Source organism: Pseudorasbora parva, chromosome 16 (assembly GCF_024679245.1).
Source record: "Pseudorasbora parva isolate DD20220531a chromosome 16, ASM2467924v1, whole genome shotgun sequence".
In the NCBI taxonomy this organism is placed as follows: domain Eukaryota; kingdom Metazoa; phylum Chordata; class Actinopteri; order Cypriniformes; family Gobionidae; genus Pseudorasbora; species Pseudorasbora parva.
The window spans coordinates 11,358,387-11,373,701 of NC_090187.1; the positions used below are offsets into that span (position 1 = coordinate 11,358,387).

Here is a 15,315-nt window from a genome sequence, read left to right on the forward strand (position 1 = left end):
ATGAGCTCTGCAATTCACCAGCATTATGTCGACAGATGAGGTATTATGATACAGTCCCTGACAAAAGTCTTGTCGCTTATCTATTTTCTAGAAATACCTGATATTAACCTGACTTTTAATTAATTCATTGGTGTTAGAAATAGCTCATAAGAAAAGCTAAAACCCTCCCAAATGATGTTTAATGCACTGAAATAAATCATTTTCACAGAAAAAATATTTATCATTTAATCAAGACAGAAAGGTCAAATTTTGGCAAGACAAAAGTTTTGTCGCCTATACAGAAAATGAACAAATTTACTGCAAATACAAAAATATGTCAGCAAATTAAGTTGTGGTGCTGTGAGATCCAAATGTAATATCTTATATGACTTCCATGAGCTTGAAGGACTGCATCCATGCGGTTTGGCAAGGATTCATACAATTTATTGATGAAGTCATCAGGAATAGCTAAGAAAGCAGTCTTGCATGCCTCCCAGAGTTCATCAATATTCTTTGGTTTCGTCTTCCATGCATCCTCTTTCATCCAACCCCACATATGCTCAATGATGTTCATGTCTGGTGACTGGGCTGGCCAATCCTGGAGCATCTTGATCTTCTTCGCCTTGAGGAACTTTGATGTGGAGATGGAAGTATGCGATGGAGCACCGTCCTGCTGCAGAATTTGGCCTCTTTTATAGTTGGGAATATAAGAGGTAGCTAAGATTTCTTGGTATTTTAGACTATTGATGTTGCCTTCCACCCTGCAGATCTCTCGCACACCCCCATACTGGATGTAACCCCAGACCATGATTTTTCCGCCACCAAACTTCACTGTTTTCTGGGTGAATCTCGGATCCATTCTGGCTCCAGTAGGTCTCCTGCAATATTTGCAGCGACTGTGGTGTAATTCAACAGAAGATTCATCTGAAAATCCACCTTCTGCCCCTTTACAGCGTCCATCCTTTTAGCAGGCTGTGGGCCTTGGCAAATGCCACACGGTTTTTCAATTGTCTTTTGTTTAGTGCTGGCTTCTGGGCACTGATTCGACCATGGAGGCCATTTCGAGACAGAATCCGACAAACTGTTCTGGTTGACACAGGGACTTCAGGTGACCTGAAGAGCGCAGAGCGTGGAGCTCTGCTGCAGTGGAAAATGGGCTGGCCTTGGATTTTCAAGCCAACAAACGGTCCTCTCGAGCAGTTGTCTTGCGGGGTCTGCCTGACCTGGGCTTGTCAAAAACGTCTCCAGTCTCTTCAAATCTTTTTTTTATCCTCTGTACTTGACGCTGAGACACATTGAAGGTGTCTGTCACATCAGCAGTGGATCTGGTCTTCAGCCTCTTGATAATCAAAACTTTAGTCTCAGGGTGAATCTTAGGCATGTTTGCAGAGGTCTAGTTGCAGTTGATGTGAAGGTCTAGCGTACTGGGGTTATTTTTGTACACACTTGAGACCTAATTGATCCATTATTAGTCACAGGTGAAGCTCATATGACAAGGTGACAACACTTATGTCTTTGCAAAAATTGACTCAATGGGCTTTACCAAGCTGTGAATATTAGAATACTTTTTGAAAGTTTAGTTTTTCACTGAAACATTATCACAAAAGCTGGTGGGATTAAAATGAGCCATTTCTTGTAAAAAAATCTTAATTAGAAATATATTTCAGCGGCACTTTAGGTCAATTTGTACACAAGCGACAAGACTTTTGTCAGGGACTGTAGTTTGATATGAAAAGTATATTTTAGACTATAAACTATATTGATCAAGCTCTTCACACATTAGCTATAAAATATTTTTAGTTTACTAATCACATTGGCAAATTTGTGAGATTTGTACGTATTTGGACATCTTTTGCAAAGACTATCAAATGTTCTTGCTTGTACTGAAGCATAAGATGCTCTTTAAATGGTTCTCATTTCATGCTGGACAACATGATACTCAGGTTTTGCTCATGCAGTTTCAATACTGCAAACAAAAATTAAACAAACAAAATTAATATATATTTTTCTATTCAACTTTTCCTTCAAGTAGTTAAGCAAAGAATATCAGTTGAAATGTAAAAGTTTGCATTATATAAGAAAAACAAGCATTTTTACTAATTTGGACCCCACTGTACATATGCGCACACTGAAGCAAGTTCATGCCGGTCACATTCCCACAGAGCTTTTGGCTGTTATCAGCAGAACACAAACAGTGAGTCGTGGTCTCAACAGAGCTCTTGATGAGTCTGTATTGGGCTGATAAGAGCATTTGGAGGTATTGGAGTAAACCGCAGACAGTCCGAGCGGCCCAAGGTACAGACCTGCGTCATCAGCCTCCAATCTGTTCTCATTCATAGCTGATAAAGATGACACAATGAAGATGTGGAAAGTACTTTCAAACTGTAGTTGCAAAAGCCTTACATGCTACTGATCTATTCAAGCAGTTAAACAATTATCAGACAAATTATAATTTTGAATGTGTAATTGCTACAAACTATTAACAAAGATCTAACACACAAACAGTCCCTTGAATGCCTTGCACAAAGAGTGGTGTGGTGGTATATGGTATCAGATGGTAGTGACACTGTCATTAATTTGTTTATATATTCATTCATTTATGGTTCATTTGAAATAAACTATTCAAACAAATAATTTGCTAAATCAGACTATATATTGTAAATTCTACTGTAAATATGAATAAATTGGGTTTTGTGGTTGAGAGAAACTCTGGTGTATTCAATTGTTTGTAATTTCTGTCAGATCATGAAGAGGAACCTGAATAATGTGAAGAGAATGACATCTCATCCCATCTATCAGTACTGTAAGTGTATATTTTTTACAGAGAAACTCTGTAGTGTTTTGATAAAACTTAATTGGACTTCTTTGTCATGTTTGCAGATATGACGGGAGCTCAGGACGGCAGTGTGAGGATGTTTGAGTGGAATCGTCCACAGCAGCTGATCTGTTTCAGACAGGCCGGAAACGCTCGGGTCACACGCCTCTATTTCAACTCACAGGGCAACAAGGTATTGAACCATTCATTACCAAAATGATTAAACCTTGTAACCAAATGACTCAAGTTGCTGTGTATGTATGTTATGTATGTATGTTATGTATGTATGTATGTATGTATGTATGTATGTATGTATGTATGTATGTATGTATGTATGTATGTATGTATGTATGTATGTATGTATGTATGTATGTATGTATGTATGTATGTATGTATGTATGTATATTATGACATTATGACCATGCACACCAAATGACCTTGCACACCAAAAATAAACTGTTAGGGGAATTGAATAACCCTGATTATATCTTCATAAATATATAATAAATATATAATAATTAACAATGTTAAGTGGTCTCTTAATTTTTTTACTTTGTATTTCAGTAATAAAGAAAAGTTAAGTATAAAATATAGTGTGTTCATATAAGACACGTATCAGTTATTGATTCATTCATTTTTAAGTTGGGTAAGAATTTAGTGTACACTATACAATGTACCAGTTGACACCACACATCTGACAACACTCAACAGAAGTTTGGAAAATAAGATTTAGATTTTTTTTTTTTACTATTCTTTTATTAGATATTGGATTATATTATGTCATTGTTTTTACTAATATATATGATATGATGCAAGTCATTAATAACCAATAAGATCTACACAAATATTCAACTATATTACTGATTTACCTGCATTGATACTAATTTATAATTGAAATGAGCTGGATGACATCACTGTTTTCTTCAGAGCGGCTGTACAGCCGAATCAAATTCTGTTGTATTATTTTCCTTTTTAAAACTGTGAAGCTGCTTTGAAACAGTCAGCATTGTAAAAACCGCCATATAAATAAAGGTAGAAAATAAATTCAATGTGATTAATTTAAATGCTTTTATTTTAGCATTAACATTTATTGAAAATGCACACCAAAAATATTGACCCCTGGTAACTGTTACTTATGTGTTGTATAATAATTTCCAGGCTCATTTAGTTCCTGTTTATGTGCTGTTGTTTTCATAGAATAAAGTGAATATGTGCTGTGTTTATTATTGTCTGTGGTGTTATGTAATGAGAGGAAAGGGTATCCTGTTGTTCCTTCTGTACTGCATTTGAACCATTATGCAATATGCAGCTTAAAATACTCTGCACCCTTCAATATCCCCATTCTTCCTGTCTGTCTGCAGTGTGGCGTTGCAGATGGCGAGGGCTTTTTGAGCCTCTGGCAAGTCAATCAGACCTCCTCAAACCCCAAACCATATTTGGTAAGAGCCATAGCGTTAAATAATTAACTTGTAAATGTCTAGAATTTGTTTATTTTATAAATGGCTATATTTTATACAAATCCCTAAAAGTATTGTGACATTTAGGCTTCACTTAATTAACAGTGTCTTTAAATTAGATGCTGTATAATATCAAAAAAGCATGTCATCTGCAAACAAATATTACTAGAACCTTTCTCGAAACTAATTTTACCATTAAATCATCACTTGGTTTGATAGTTCTTGTAATGCAGTGTGACTGTATAATATGAATGAAGCATCTCTGTGTGTCTGTCTCAGAGCTGGCAGTGCCACAGTAAAAGCTGTGGGGATTTTTCCTTCATTACATCCTCCAGTCTGATCGCCACAGCAGGACAGTCCAATGATGGCAGGTCCGTTAAATTCTTTATCTTGGTGTCATATAGAAAGAGACTGTATATAGTAGAAATATGGAGAAATAGTCTTTACATGATGTTTTAAGGAAATGTTTCCCTTTCTTCTACAGGAATGTTTGTTTATGGGACACTCTGGTCTCTCCAAGTAACTCTATGATACACGGTGAGTTCATGTTTATATATATATATATATATATATATATATATATAGTAGGGGTGGCGGTTCGGTTCGTATCATGGTTTTAGGGTCAGGGTTTTTGGTTCTGTACGGTTCTTGTTGTTTTTTCTTTTAATTGTTAACAATCCAGAAAATTTACTTCAGCATATGATATATAGTTTAATTATCCACAATTTAGGATGCAGTATTTAAAAAAAGTTATATCATGTAGAAGATGTTTCCTAACTGGCTGTTTCCTGCTTACGCTGTCCAACACATTGGCATAACATGTTTCATGTAATCATGTCAATTCTGATCAGAACAATGCACTGTGGCTTTAATTCAGTGTGAGCAGCTTTTTGTCCAAGCTTCAAAGGCCTTGCAAGTTTTAAATAATTAAAACTAGAGCAATATCTTACAATAGTGAACTATACTTATATACAACATGTTATATATATGCATGTGTGTTTGGGACGGAGGGAAACACGGTCGCATTTGCAGCAGATATATGCTGCCCATCATAAAGCCCATCATAAATCAAAGCAGAAGAATGACCGGTGTCAGAGGAGAACACTGGAAAAAGTGACAGAAGGGACGATATTTGTCTGTATTTGCAATACACGAGCCGCGGTTAAGCTGCGCTAGACAAATGCTGGCAGTGTGAATGCACAACGGGCGTGCACGGCTTCCGCTCTCCATACACACTTCCTTTGCACTGCCAACAAAGTGCTTGCTTGTGCGAGGTAAAGTCGGCGTTATACGATGCTGGCCCATCCTCCAACTCCGGCCAGCCTTCTCTCCCACCTGCCATTTCTACACTTGACATGACCTACAGCACTTCTTTTACTGTATGTCCACACACACCTCTTATTTCACGCGAAAAGGACACCAACTGTCTGATGTAACACGGGCCGGGGCACAAGGCTACATTGCACAAGTGTCGAACCGTGCAACGCACACGCCCGAACTGAGACAAGTGAACTGAACGGTTCTGGTTTTTTTTTTTCATGTAACGTGCCATCCCTAATGTATAGAAACACACACACACACTCACTATATTCACAATCAAGAATTCAGATGTTCTTATCACTTCCATGGCCAAATGTGTATAAAGTCAAGCACCTACGTATGCAGACTGCTTTTAAAAACATTTGTGAAAGAATGGCTAGCTCTCATGAGCTTAGTGTATTCAAGCATGGTGCTGTGATAGGTGGCTACCTGTGCAATAAGTCCATTTGTGAAATTTCCACACTACTAAATATTCCATGGTAAACTGTTAGTGGAATTATAACAACAGTGGAAGCAATTGGGAGAAACAACAACTCATAAAATCACAGAGCCAGGTCAGCACATGTTGAGGCGCACAGTGTGCAGAAATCACCAACCTTCTGCAGAGTCAATAGCTACAGACCTCCAAACTTCTTGTGGCCTTCAGATTAGCTCGAGAACAGTGCGTAGAGAACTTCATGGAATGGGTTTCCATGGCCGAGCAGCTGCATCCAAGCCTTGCATCATCAAGTGCAATGTGTCTGATGCAGTGGTGTAAATCACGCCGCCACTGGACTCTACAGCAGTGGAGACGAGTTCTCTGGAGTGCCGAATCATACTCCTCTTTCTGGCAATCCAATGGGCAAGTCTGGGTTTGGTGGTTGCCAGGAGAACGGTACTTGCCTGACTACATCGTGTGGAGAAGGGATTATGGTGTGGGGTTGTTTTTCAGGGTTAGGCTTGGCTTAGTTCCAGTGAAAGGAACTTCACTGCTTCAGCTTACAAAGACATGTTGGACAATTTCATGCTCCCAACTTTGTGGGAACAGTTTGGAGATGGCCCCTTCCTGTTCCAACTTAACATGTACTGACCCGATAGAACACCTTTAGGATGAATTAGAGCGGAGACTGCGAGCCAGGCTTCTCGTCCAACATCAGTGCCTGACCTCACAAATGCGCTTCTAGAAGAATGGTCTGAAATTCCGATAAACACACTCCTAAACTTTGTGGAAAGCCTTCCCAGAAGAGTTGAAGCTGTTATGTCTGCAAAGGGTTAACCAACTCCATATTAAACCCTAGGACTCAGAATCTGATGTTATTAAAGTTCATGTGCAAGTAAAGGCAGATGCCCCAAAACGTTTTGGCAATATAGTTTACATAAATTGTGGCTTCTTTGTGGGCCGCAAATAATTTTTTATTGCTTTCTTTAAACTCATTACCATATCAGCAAAATCAAATATTGATCAACCTCTAATATGTATGTATTGGGGGTTGAACGACTTCCAATTTTAAGTCGACATTTATGTGATGAAAGTCGAGTCTATTTTGACTAGTCGGTGATGACGTCATTGATAAAAAAAAATAAGCCTGAACCATGAGCTGAGAGGCGAATACGGATTTTCTTGTGCAAAGGACAGCTATGGCATATGACACAGCACTGCCAATAAGGTTATTGGTCCTACATAACAGCTTTTGTATCAGTTCTTTTGTCTTATGGTCATTATATTTCTTACAGATTTCTGCTCGTTCTGAATAAGATACAGATAAAGTACAATAAAGATTACATGTGAATGCATTAGTAAGTGATTGCGTGTTAATTAATTCTACCTGGCAGCGTCTCTCTCTATTAATAGGGAAGTTGTGAGTTTTAGTTATCAAGAAATATTTACTAGAACTTTTCAGTTTCTAAGCTATTTTATTGATAAATCACAGAACAGTGTTGATAATACATTTCTGCACTACAGAAGGGTTTTGTATGAGGCGCACGCGATCTCGGCATGATGTGTGATTGGCTATGTGTGTGCATTGCATTGCAGCACGCATTTGTTTAGCGCAATGATTAACTTACGTGTACAATAAGTGTGCATTCTCCCGATCAATTTTGAGCACCCAGGTGGTATAATCAAACATATCTTGTGGAGAGCTCTCGAGTATGCATTTATTTGTCATTTTCAACTGTTGGAAACAGAGCCTGCGTGAGGAAATTGCTTATCATGTTGCGCCCTCTATAGGCCAGCGACTAGTCGACGTCAAGCTTAAAGCGTCATGGCAAAGCATTAAGGTCGATTAGCCGACTAGTCGGTGCTAGGGCTGGGCGATATGACGAAATATATCGTCTGGACGATAGAAAATGTCTCGTTTTATATAAGGCTCTATCGCTTACGCCACGATAAGGCGTTTACGGCAGAATTTTACGTCAAGATGCACCTCACGCCACGGCATGCCCATGCACGCTGCAATACATAAACATGGAGGAAGACGGTAGTAGACGCGGTTCAGACCAGGGTAATTCTCAGAGTAATTATGCCAGAATAGTTGCATAAGCACTCAAAACAAACTTCAGACACAGACGCTGCAGCGGGCTTTTACGCGTGGCACACCATATAGCCATATATTGAAATATTTTAATGGCAGGTGTAGTGATGGCGAAAACTTAACATTTTCTTGACCGACCACCGAGCCTCATTAGCCGGTTGAAACCGGTTAACCGATTAGTTTAAAATATGCTGCGCTATTTGAAATAACAGCCGCGAGCCGCGCTCCCTCTGTCTCTCTCTCTCGCTCTTTCACTCACACACACACGCGCTGCCGCCTCCCTTCCACTCACGTCACTTTTTTAAAATCCCCCACAGCGTGAAACACGAGTCCCGCAAACGCGCCGCTGAGGAGCTTGTTTGTAATCAGGACAAATGGCTCATTAGTTTCGAAATAGTTTGGGTACAAGGTGATCGCGTTGTAAATAAAGGCGTTTGTCCAGCGTTAGAAGCTCATTTGAATCATTGCCGCGGCTCATTTAAGAAAATGACAGCTCCGAAGAGACGCCGCTTTAGTTCGAGGTAGTGCTAACAATAATAAAGAAAGACGATCAACACCTTATGTGTTACCACTGAAATGAAGATGTAATATATTTCCAAATGTAAGCCCATCTTAAGCGAAATGCAAGCTTCATCCTGTCGTCTGCCCTGGCTCTAACCTCGAGTGTTTACTTTTTGCAAACCTTGTGAGCGCGCAAACCCAAACGCTGTGACCTCGCGGCAAATGTTTTTATTGGTTTATTAAGTACACGCGAGTTATGAAAATTGAGTGCGAGGGATATGTTCAATCACACAAAAAGATTTTGGAATGAGACGGCCACCTGTAGTAGCGTTTAGTCCACTGTCTATAATAGCCTAATTTAGAGATCATTTTTTTATTTATTTTAACCGACAACTTTGATCGGTTAACGTTGATACGGTCAGCCATCGGTCAAACGGTCATCGGTTAACATCCCTAGGCAGGTGTTAACTTTACCAACAGTCTTGCTTTAAAAAAAGGTTCTAAATAAAATAAAAATGTAGTCCATACTACCTTTATTTGTTTTGTATATCATTTCAAACTGCATTTCCACATTGCAATTTTGTATAGACTATTCATAAACTGAATTAACAGAAAAATTGCTATATCGTTATGTATATCGTTATCGGGATATGAAATGAGCTATATCGGGATATGAAATTTTGGCCATATCGCCCAGCCCTAGTCGGTGCAACCCCTAGTATATATCGATTTATTGGTAAATTTATTAATAAATAATGTACAAAATATATATATATATATATATATATATATATATATATATATATATATATATATATATATATATATATATATAATTGAATTAAACATCATATTAAATGTGCACCACGCCTTATTTACTTAAGGATCTGAGATGCAGTACTCATTTAAAGAGTCGTTTTGATTTTCAAAACTCTTATTTTATTCTTGTATTTCTTTATGTACAGCATTCCAGTGCCATGAGAATGGTGCAACAGTTCTTCAATATGCTCCTAAACAGCAGCTGATCATCACGGGCGGCAGGAAGGGATTTGTCTGTATTTTTGATATCCGTCAGAGACAGCTGCTCCACACATTCCAGGCACATGATTCAGCCATCAAAGCATTGGCCATGGATTCCAGTGAAGACTTCTTTGTCACTGGCTCAGCCGAAGGGAACATGAAGGTATATTTCCCTAGAATGACACACTTTACCATTTATCATCATCTCATGTTGCCGCAATGTTGATATTTAGGGTAAAAGCAAAAAAAGCAGTCACATTTAATAATTGATAGCAAAAATATTGCCAAATGAACAAGTTCATGTTTTTTTGTGCTGAAAAAGTCTCTCCCCCTCAGCATCTGTCATCTTTAGTAGCAAGCAATACTAGCAAGAAATATTGTACCTTGTATCTCTATGCAAAATGACAAACTATCAAGCAGTACCCATGGCTCACTATCAGTATATTCTCTAAATTTGTCCCTAATTATTTCAACAAATAACTTAAAATGCAGTCACATTGTTTTGGAGGACTGAACCCATGGACTGAAATGGTGTAATTTAATTAGACAACGTAGTCGAATTAAATCCAGTCAAAACTCATATGTGAAGCGCTATTTTGTGTAAACCATGCAGATAAGCTACAGCAAGTAAACATGTCAGCTGTGTGGACGCTAGAGCTGGCTTGACAATATCAATTTGTTTTTATTATTTTTATTTTGATATGTCTATGCTATTTTCAGTTGATGCGTGAATAAAACTTCACTAACATTATTTGTCGCACCTTTTATCCAATAATACTGATATGAAACAGTATTGAAAAACAGAAAGTCCCAACTTTCAAATTCTGACAGATTTATAATGAACTTTAAACAATACTTCAGTATTTAATGTAGTGTGACAGAACGCTGTTGCTGACTCCGTTCAAGCAAAGCTGGTTATCTCATTATTTTTTACTACTAGTTATAGTACAAAATGAACATGAATAAATGTTGGAAGATACAGCTCTTCAGTTTCACCTGCAGAAAGACGTCAGTAAAACAACTTGTGACGTAATGTTACATTTACCTCAGGAAAGCCATTCATTATCCTAAAACGTATTAGTTAGCAAGAAAGAAATGACTCTATAGAGGAGCATTTTGCTAAAACAATACATATTATTATTTTTTTTTTCCTTAAAGCATTATCTGATATTTCTGTCATTAATTCCTCTCTCTCGTGTCGTTCCAAACCTGTAAATCTGTTCATCTCCGGAACACAAATTATATTTTTTTGTTTTTTAATTACTCTGACCCCTTCATAGACAGTAATTTAATTAATTCAAGACCCAAAAAGGTAGTAAAGACATTGAAACACTCAATTGCTTCAGTCAATCTCATGCCAGTCTTGAGTACCTATAGAGTAGTGTTGCATCCTTCATATCTCCGAAAAGTCTTTATTTTATTTTTATTTTTATATATTTATAAAAGAAAGATACACTATACCATCTTTCCAGTCAAAAACGAGTGGCTTGAGGCGTATCCAGCAGGACATATGTAAGTTACTGTAACTTGATGCTTAGCGGCTTGTCAACATTTGTGTGTGTTTACTAGGGCTGTCCCCGACCAAGGATTTACACATTCAAATCAGAATTGTTGAATCTTTCGACTGATAGTCGAATCATCTATGTGTGTGTGAATGGGTTGGGAGGGGCACGACACTAGTCAGCAGGAGGGTAAAACTATTTTTACTTTCCTTTACACACTGCACACGGCAACAACTTTTAATAAAGGGACCAAAACTGCCTGCCAACTGACAGACGAACTGACAATGGCTTTCTTATTTAGGTTTAAATAAAAGGTAATGTGGCGGATAAATATTCATAAAAAGTTTTCTCATAACATTTTAAAGCCGTGATCGAAATACAGAACATCACACAAATATATAAAATAACATTTTGATAAATAAACCGAAAAAAAAAAACCTGCCTAGAGAGGAAATGAACACTTTGAGTGCATTTACATGCACGTTCTTAAGCTGATTATGCCTAAACCCCCGACGCAAAGCTCAGAACCGCGTCTCAGCTATCTCACCCCACATTATGTGCGAGCTCAATTTTGAATCGACTTCTGACAGAAGAGCTGCACGATGGGTGTATCTTGTAGCACAGAGTGAAATCAGTACGATTTTACAGTAACAATTTGAGGGAAATATAAATTAAATATAAAACCTTGAAATGGCGCTCTGTGGCACGGCAGGATTTTAAACAACTTCCTGAGTCGCCGCAGACAGGTGTGTGTACATTTATTGAAAACGTGTTCAAATTTTAAAGACGCATCCTTTAAAGCTCAGCGCCCTTTAAGGTGTTGCACACCTGCACCGCACCGCGTCTTTAAAATATTGAACACCCCCATATTGCCAAAGTATATGATCCTCGTTTAATAACACTCGCGAAGATTTGACTATGAGATCAGTGGTCGAATCTGGCTCCGCATATCGATACATCAAATCTTCGACTATTCGGGGTCACCCCTGTGTTTTCTCATGGTTTGGTTTTTGGACTATTGTATGCGACTAAACCAGTAGCAAGTGGAATGGTTTTGTATGTCAGACTAGTGTTTACATAGAACAACAATGGAATAGTAGGGCATTTGAATGAAGAAGCTTTGTGTGAACACACAAAAGGTTTATTATAAAAAAATAATTTAGTTCAACACCTATAGTGGTCAGCTAAACAAACGTATTTAAACACCATACATCGCATTCTTCATTGATAAATTAACTAACGTAAGTTATACACGATCGTGATCGTTTACTGATGTGTACTTACGCGACGATAGCCAAACATATACTTTTGAAGCAGTTTTACTCACCACCTGCTTCCAAAGCACGACGTGAACCTTTATCGTTGGGACCGTTCCAACAAAAACACACTACTTTGGTAACATTGTTTATTTGATGAAGACCTGTGACTGCAGTGCAGCTGGCCTTTCCAAGCTAAGCTGGTTTATGGGCGTGCATTTGCTCTCTCTCTGGTCGTGCGCGTGTCCTTCCGGGAGAAGAACCCATACTAAAAAAATTCCACCCCATCTATGTCACACAGACCCATACTCAAAAAAACGTTGCAAAACGTTTTTTTTTACACCGGAAGGAGTATTTTTGACAGAAATACTCCATCAAATGTCCAACTTATTTTTTGAAACTTTGTCTATGTTTAGCAGGGGAAGCCAAGTCTTTAACCCCCCTTTAAGGTTAAACCACTTGATTCACATAGACTATTTTTATGATGTCTCTCCTACCTTGCTGTCTATGGAGGGGTCAAAGAGCTGTCAGATTTCATCAAAAATATCTTCATTTGTGTTCCGAAGATGAACGACGGTCTTAAAATGACATGTTTGGAATGACATGAGGAATTAATGAGGGGATTTTAATTTTGGGTAGAGTAACCCTTTAATCTGTTGTTTCCATTATTTAATGTATATTTGAATAAATCGGTCATGAAAACATTTTTGTGACATCAATTTTGTGACAGCACTGCTAATAATTGTTTTCCTTGTCTTGTTCAGGTCTGGAAGTTGGCGGGTCATGGCCTCATGCACTCCTTCAGCACCGAACACGCTAAACAGTCCATATTCCGAAACATCGGCGCTGGGGTGATGCAGATCGAAACCTGCCCAGGTAACCGGATCTTCACCTGCGGAGCCGACGGGACCCTGAAGATGAGGGTCCTTCCTGACCGCTACAACATTCCGGCCAGTATATTCCAGATCCTCTAACAACGGAGCTGCCGGAGAACACTAACGCTTTCATCGGCACCTCCGCATTTCCTTAGCTGTGAATCCTAAACCGGTAACAAATATCTCGCGCTGCCCCCACCACCCTGCCCCCACAAAAGACGCTGGAAAACACACACGAGGTCCCTCGATTCTAGCAGTCGACTACTGTAATTTTCCGGAGGCGGATCCGGATGATGTGTTTGTAGGAAAGCCGTATGCATGAGCTGTTTGAGTCATCGCACTCCATTCCCAGGTTATTGATCGTGCTCCGTAAAAGTGCTCAAAGCTCCATTTTTAAGTGTGTATGTGTGTGTGTCTTCATTTTGTGGCCATTTTAGCATCTAAAATACCAGGCACTGTGCTTCTGCTATCAGTGTAAGTCCAGTCGTTGGATTTTGTTTTTACTGTACGTTTTCTCCTTGGCTGCTAATGTATTTGCGGAGTGTAAAATGGCACAGTACCCTGGCGGTCCGGCGGTTCACCGCGGCACCAGAGACACACCCCTTTCCTTCCACGCGCACACATGCTGCTGTTGACACGCTTGTTTCCGTAGCAGCCAAACAGCTACACATTCCACGTGAGACGACGACAACTACGATGATGCTTGCTCCTGGAAATGACATGTTTCACCTCTTCATATTTCAAGCCCTGAAATTCTCACTTTTAACAGATGATGTTTGTTTTTTTTGCACAAAATATTTGTTCGTTTGTTTGCTCGTTTTACTTGATGTCTCTTGTTTTCGTTTTGTTTGTTCTTTTACAAATGCTTGTATTTATATTTAACTTTAGGAATGTACGGTTTGTTTTAGATGTCTGGGACAAAGTGCAACACTTTTGTTTTATTTATTTATTTACATACTGTATTTATTTTTTCATGTTTTATCTATTTGCACTCAGATCTGGGGAAACGATAACAATCTTGCGTTACAAATGGTAAAAGCTCTATTAGAGGAAACTGTTATTTACAAATGAATGTCTGGCTGTGTGTGGCCGAGTAGTAAAAAGTGAAAATAGTTTTAAATGAATTAATATATAAATATATATATAAATATAAAACTGAACTACAACGTTAGCTTGTACAAACACAATAATGCTTTTAGTTTATTTTTGATTTGATCTTAACTGCTGGAATAGTCGTATATTTGGTTTTGATGTATGTGGTATTTATTAAAATCATATTTGTGTTTCTGTCTGATTTGCTGGGCACCATGTCAACTGTACGTATTTTAAATGTTCAACCGGTGGTCTGATGTGTATTTATTGAACAGCCTGATCTGTCTGTGTGTGTGCAAATGCAAATCCCAAAAACACTGGTTGATATTTCCGAAGGAACAGGTAGTTCTGTCATGGTCAAAGTTTTACCTTTGTAAGTTGAATAAATTCTTTTTATTTGAATTAAACCATTTCACTTTTACTATTTCAGGGTTTACAATCAATTGTAGATACATATGCATGCAATATCAATTAAACAATATTTAGCAAATGCATAAGCATAATGCACATCCCTGATCTTATGTAGTGCATTTAAAAAGAAATAGCTTTTTTTTTTTTTTATGTCATAATCTTACTACAAACTAACTCAATCTCTGAACTAATTTTCCAGTTTGCATGAGAAAGCTAATAATAATAATAAAGCAATACTAGAAAATACAAAATAATCCAAAGCAGCACGCTATTGTCTAGGTTTGTGAAGATGATTAACCCTCTGGCCCTCTTTTTTTAAAGGTCACACTTGGCTTTTTTGTAGCCAAAAGTGACTGAAGCCTTAAAATGTAACAGCCTTTGGATGTATAGTTAAAAATTCTCACTACTTTTTGTCAAGGGGACTTTGTTGAAAATGTTGATTTGAAGTGTCAGTTTTTGCATTGATTTTACAACTTCAAACCTGAGCAGAAAGGAGAACATTTTGGACACAAAACATCAAAATTCAATAAAAATGTTACAAAAATGAACAGGTATGTTTTATCACAGCATAATA

General features: G+C 38.1%; 1 protein-coding gene across 3 annotated transcripts in view; it reads left to right on the top strand.

Moving 5' to 3' along the window:
* Positions 1-14,737, top strand: part of dmxl2 (Dmx-like 2) — a 106,592-nt gene extending 91,855 nt beyond the window's left edge. For 2 of the 3 annotated variants that reach the window (XM_067419586.1, XM_067419587.1), the window contains 7 exons: positions 2,722-2,782; positions 2,860-2,987; positions 4,156-4,233; positions 4,531-4,622; positions 4,736-4,788; positions 9,551-9,768; positions 13,128-14,737. In XM_067419586.1, the coding sequence (XP_067275687.1) occupies positions 2,722-2,782; positions 2,860-2,987; positions 4,156-4,233; positions 4,531-4,622; positions 4,736-4,788; positions 9,551-9,768; positions 13,128-13,337 (840 nt within the window). In that variant the 3' untranslated portion in view covers positions 13,338-14,737. The remainder of the gene's footprint in view (positions 1-2,721; positions 2,783-2,859; positions 2,988-4,155; positions 4,234-4,530; positions 4,623-4,735; positions 4,789-9,550; positions 9,769-13,127) is intronic. The other variant, XR_010898451.1, reaches the window with a different exon arrangement.
* Positions 14,738-15,315: the final 578 nt, after the last annotated feature.